This window comes from Trichosurus vulpecula, chromosome 8, assembly GCF_011100635.1.
Source record: "Trichosurus vulpecula isolate mTriVul1 chromosome 8, mTriVul1.pri, whole genome shotgun sequence".
Classification (NCBI taxonomy): Eukaryota; Metazoa; Chordata; class Mammalia; order Diprotodontia; family Phalangeridae; genus Trichosurus; species Trichosurus vulpecula.
In genome coordinates this window covers 176,300,577-176,306,576 of record NC_050580.1, presented here as the reverse complement: position 1 = coordinate 176,306,576, position 6,000 = coordinate 176,300,577, and the positions used below count along the sequence as shown (strand labels likewise).

At 44.5% G+C, this 6,000-nt stretch overlaps 1 protein-coding gene across 1 annotated transcript in view; it reads left to right on the top strand.

Moving 5' to 3' along the window:
• Positions 1–1,341: 1,341 nt before the first annotated feature.
• The window catches only part of LOC118828897 (dehydrogenase/reductase SDR family member 4-like), a 26,566-nt gene continuing 21,907 nt past the window's right edge, over positions 1,342–6,000 (top strand). The window contains exons 1-2 of the mRNA XM_036735782.1: positions 1,342–1,590; positions 4,041–4,218. Of these exons, the coding sequence (XP_036591677.1) occupies positions 1,451–1,590; positions 4,041–4,218 (318 nt within the window). The 5' untranslated portion in view covers positions 1,342–1,450. The remainder of the gene's footprint in view (positions 1,591–4,040; positions 4,219–6,000) is intronic.

Below are 6,000 nucleotides of genomic sequence, written 5' to 3'. Positions count from 1 at the left end.
GGGCCATCCCTCGATTGGTTTCAGAGATCACCTCATTCAATTCTCTCATTTTACAGATGAGAAAAGCTCCAAAGCAGTCTGACCTGTCCAATGGCACTTTCCACATGTGGGAAGCAGCCAATGGTAAAGTTCATCCCAGAGTATTCAGATACACCCAGCCCTTACTCTGCGCACACCTGTGGGTGGATGTGCTACGAGGGTCTGTAAGGTCGTGGCCAGAGCTTCTGAGGGCAGTTTCTAGAGAGAAATAAGGGCTCATGATTCAGTACTTTTGTTCTGTTGCACTGGTTACCATGGCAACAGGACTACATTCCCTTCCAGCTACCTGTGAGAATAAGTGCAGACATGAGCAAGGGAGCAAACAAGTCAGGGAAACAGGGCATGCCGGGCTTCACCTCAATCTGCTACTTCAAATGCTTTTTAAGCAAGCCCAGGGCTCCTCCCACCCCAATTTGTGACACACAGAGTCTTACAGGGACTCCCAGGCCTCACCTCAGAAAGACATCTAGGAAAATTTACCCATATCATGTCGTTTGATTTGACTAATACACACACATGTTATTTGAAATCAATCAGTGTCAAACGCCTATACCTAACTAAAACTGTCATCTTGCCATCCCAAGCAACAAAATAAAAATCTTTGTCTTTCTCCCCCTCATCCCAAGGTGTTAGCCACTCAAATGCCCTGTGAACTTAGAATTCAACATCCATGCTGTGAGGGCAGGTGAGGTCCTCCCCAGAGCTTTTCTCAGAAAGACAAGAGACTATGTAATTTAGTAAATCTGCATTTGGTCAGGTAGTCCTTCATGCCTTGGGATACACTCCTTCCTAATCTTCTGTCAGGGATCAGGTCAGATGCCTCCTTCTCCCTCTTCCCTACACACAGTGTCCTCTCCCTCCTCAACCGCAAAAGTTTCCTGGAAAACTTTTGTCTTGATCTCTCCCTTATCTCCATCACTAACTCCACTCCAGTGGAGTGAATGTAAACTCCTTGAGGGTAAAAATTATATCATTTTTTCTTTCTGTCCTCAATACCTAGTACACTCTTAATGAATGTTTCTTGAAACAAAATTGATTGAATTGTATTGGAATGAATGTAAAAGTGCCTATTCCAGGGCAGAGCTCTGAACAGAGTGAGTCTACAGACAGTGAGCAGAGGGTGGGACCCAGACAAGAGCTTCCCTCCAGCCAAGTGGTAGCAAGAGTCCAACTAGGCTCTCAGTGTGCCAGCAGAGGGAGCCCCTGGCCTGCTCCATTCCCGCGCTATTTCTGACTAAGTACCAGCTCCTCTCTCTCACCATCCACTACCACTACTCTGACACTTCAACTTTGAAGCCTGGGAAGTAGGGGGAGGGACGCAAACCAAAGTACACCAGCCCAGCTAGGGGTGGGAGGCTAGTCTGTTTGTACCTTTGCATGCTGACTAAGTCATCAGTTTCTTGATCGGGATATGCTTAGAGCCTTCTTGCCAACTACTTGCTTTAAGATCTTGAAATCTGTCAACATGAGCAACCAGGCTGCTGGAACTTTCAGAAGCAATCAGGGGCCATTACAGAACAAAGTAGCCCTGGTGACTGCCTCCACTGATGGGTGAGTGAGTGTCTTCCCAGCAAGTCCCCAGAAACTAAAGACTGGAAGAGCCTCCCCTTCTACGGGATAGCCTGCAGACGCTAGCCTTTAAACTGTGCCTCATAAAAGGGTGTAGTTTATGGGGGTACCAGGCAGGAGGGGGAACGTTACTAGGTGGATGCACTAACAATACCTGACATACCCATCATCACAGCTAGGGATAGGATTGGAACTCAGGCCTTGCTCAGTCTAGGTCCAGTCCTGGTTCCTCTATGCCCCATCCACAGCCTGCCTGCAGGACATTAATAATTCTGAGCCTTCCCTCCTACTCTCTTGCCCTTTCACCTGTTAACTGTCACTCACCTTAGGGACCTTCACTCTCCTGCCAGAGACCTCCTGTTTTCATTCTCTTTGCTACCAGAGGGTAAGCTCTTTTAGGGCAGGTACAGTCTCTCTTTCCTCTTTGCACCCTCAGCCCCCAGCACAGGGTAGGGATTTAATACACACAGTGGGGACTTCATAGGTGTTTGTAGACTGCTTGATAATTAGCCCTTCCCATACACACAACCCACTCCAAACCCTAGGAACCAAATCCTATCCCTAGACTCAGTTTCTCACCATGCCTCTTTCCATTACAATCTCCTGGCACCCCAAATGTAGCTAGGTGTTATAGCAGAGCATTGGACTTGAAATCAGGACAACCTCAGATTGAAAACTGCCTGGGGTACTAAGTAACTGTGGGACCCGGTTAAGTCATTTCTGTCATCCTCAGTTATCTTATTTCTAAAATGGGTATAAGAACACCTGCCTCACAAGGCTTCTGTGAAGAGATAACATATAGTACGACTTGCAAACCTTTAAATGCTACATAAGTGCTAATTATGATTTTATTATTATAGGTCCTCCCCATCTGCCCTTGATTGCCACCCTTGGTATGAGAAAATAATTTGTCTCCCTAAAATAACTAGTTCCAACACTGCCTATGCTAATTGCTCCTGTGCCACATCATCAGAGCCAAGCTAAGAAATTCGAAGACACAGAGGCAAGGTTTGAAAATTGTACATCCTGCATGATCCTGTCCCCCAGAAGCAACAGGCCTTCACTGTAACAACATGTCTAAAATATGTGCATATGGAAAAATAATATTAAAAATTATCCCACCTTGCCTACCCCTCATATCCGATTCTCACCTTCCTTTGCCATTCTCCTCTCCCCCTTCCCATCCAAGTGGCAGGAGTTCCCCATCATAATGTCCCACTTAAGGGCTGCCTGCTTCCCTCCCTTCAGTACCCATGTTCCCAAACTATCAGAGGCTACTTCTGCCTTCCTGGGGCTGTGGATAATATCAGAGTTCAGTGGAAGGTGGATTACATTTACATTTGGGGATTTAATGGATAAAATAGGCCCTATGGAGTTATTGAGGGTGGTCCAAGAAAACAGTGAAGAGATATATGATTGGCCAGCCTCAGACGCCATTTGCTGACCCATACATGGGATTGTAAAATGCCAAGCAGAGCTCCCAAAAGAGGTGACTCATCTCTGATGGTCACAAGCTCCTATCATTTTCCTTCTGTCTTACTATGTGTGGTTCCTTGCTACCAACCCACTGGGAGAGGGACTCAGGGTCCCTTGTGGATGGGATGTTTCCCAGGTATCTCTGTGGGTCTTCATTCAAGTCCTGAGCATGCCCAGGGACCATCTAAAAAGGAATCTAGACAGTGATGATAGGTATCACAGATTTAGCCTGAAAGCAGTGTACCTGACCTTCTGAGCTCAGTCCTCCATTCTCCTTCCCCACATACCAGGTACCCTGCAGCAGAAATAAGGAGATGGTGTATTAAGCCTGGATTCTGTCTAGAATAAGGGTTCTCAGCCTTTTTGGTGTCATGGATCCCTTTGGCAGTCTGACAAACCCAATGGACCCCTTCTCAGAATAATGTTTTTCAAATAATTGAGAGAAATACTAAATTTTAGTTCTACATTAGTAGAAAAAAAGGTGTACTTTCCACCATATGAGGTTTTTTTTTTTGGTGTTTTTATTTTTTAATTTCAGGAGGTTCATAGATGTCCGGAAATCTATCCATGGATACCTGAGACCCATGGACAGCTACTATAGAAGGAAAGGGATTCCTGAAGGGCAAGGCTTAACCCCAACAAATGAATGACATTTCTAGCTGGCTCAGAAGATATTTGGGGGGAAAGATGGTCTATGTGTCATCTCATCAAATCATGATAAAAATCTCATCTTTAGGCTATGCTTAAGTACTCAGTACTGAGTTCTAAGTACTCAGCTTACTGCCTCTGTCCTCCTTCCTTACAGCCTCCTATAGGCTATGGAGTCCACTCTCTGTGCAGGATCCAGTGAAATATAACTCCAGTTCTTATCTCAGGCTCAGGTTGGGACAAAGCCAATGGACTGGCCAGGCTGGTTTGGGACTAGAACAGCATCTTCCTCCTATCTCTACCCCCAGGATCGGCTTTGCCATTGCTCAGCGTCTGGCCCGTGATGGGGCCCATGTGATCGTGAGCAGCCGAAAGCAGAAGAACGTGGATCGAGCTGTGGCATTGCTCCAGAAGGAGGGGCTGAGTGTGACGGGCACCGTGTGCCATGTGGCAAAGGCCGAGGATCGAAAACGACTGGTGGCCACGGTGAGCAGCAGGGACACAAGACCAACAGGAGGGAGAGAGCATCCCTTTTCCTTTCTAAAGTCCAACTATATTAATATATTACTCATTATTACTTAGTTAGTATTACTGTCCCATGTATTACATAAGATGTGAGAGCTAATGATTAGCCTAAATACCTTTTCCCCATATAAAAGAACGCTCATTTGCATAGCGTTTTTCTTCGGTCAATCAAAAAGCATTCTGAGGCCCCCTGGTCCAAGTTCCTTTTCCATAGGTTTATAGATATTTAGAACTTACTGGGGGTTTAGAGACCATCTACTCTAATAGGGTCAAACTCAAATACAATGGGGGCCACTAAGACATACATAAGGATCCCTGTGGGCTGCATGTTGACTTAGTTCTAAAAAGTAATCTTATCTATGTTTTATTGTAATTTTCTTTATTTTGTTAAATATTTCCCAATTCCATTTTACCCTGGTTCAGGCTACAATGGAGAGTGTAGCTGGCCACAGATTTGACATCCCTAATCTAGTCCATTTCCTTTATTTTGCAGATGTAGAAACTAGGTCCCGGAGAAGTTAAGTGATTTATCCAAGGGTTCATAGTTAGTGGAGGAGTTATGGGATAGAACACAGGTGTCCTAACTCCCAGTCTACTATATTGTTATTGTAGTTCAGTCATGCCCCTGTGGACGATACTGTCCACATGGTCTTCTTAGCAGATACTGGAGTGGTTTGCCTTCTCCAGCTCATTTTACAGATGAGGAAACTGAGGCAAACAGGGTTAAATGACTTGCCCAGGTATCTGAGGCCAGATTTCAACTCAGGTATTCCTGACTCCAGGGCCAGCATCCTGTCACCTGAGCCATCTAGCTGCCTAGTCTACAATATACCACATAGTAAATACAGAGAACACCTTCAGGATGACCTGCCCTTGCAGAGGATCCAGACTTTAGATTTCCTTTGCAGCAGTAACCTGTAAGGTAGGAGGGAGGTGAGGAGACAAGCAACTTGGGTGGTGCTTGTTGTTTTCTGACAACTATTTCAATGTGATTGGTTTCCTTTGCAAGCCTAAGAATTTTACTTTATGCATTTAAGCACCTCATTGTGAGAAAGATCCACAGGTTTCACCAGATCGCCACAGCGATCCATGATACCAGAAAGGTTAAGAAGCCCTGATCTAAAATCTCACCAGTGGAATAAATACATAAGAGACCTAGGACCTATCTTAACCAACCACTATCCTAGCTCTCAAAGAAGTTTCTAGAATCTGTTCTAATAGAGCAGATAAGGCATATAAGCTTATTCTCAACACAAATATGGACACACAAATGCATTCACAACACACTTTGTGTTTTATTATATCTTTAAAAGGAATGGCAAGTTATACCTAATAAATTTGCAGTTTCATGTGCAGTCATCTTTATTCCACTAGGTTATGGAAATGCTTGTTTTATTTCATAAATATAAAAGAAATATGTATTTTTAAATAGAACAACAAAAAAAAAAAGATTTCCCAACTTATAAATTGGAGCTACTGCTCATGGAGATGTGAAGAGGACAGCTCCTCCTTCCCCCACCACCCCCCCAAAGCAGATTTATTTTCCAAGGGAGAGAATGTCTATCACAAGTTGCCTGCTTACATTCTGCCATAACATGCCATGTTAGCAAAGGAGGAGACCCCAGGCACCCACTGTAATACTGGTCTACTTTGGCCTCCGGAGTGAAATGTCTAACATGCAGTATTTGGTACTTAGACAAATGGTTCCCATTTAGTGGAACCCTAAGGGGTTCATGACTGTGA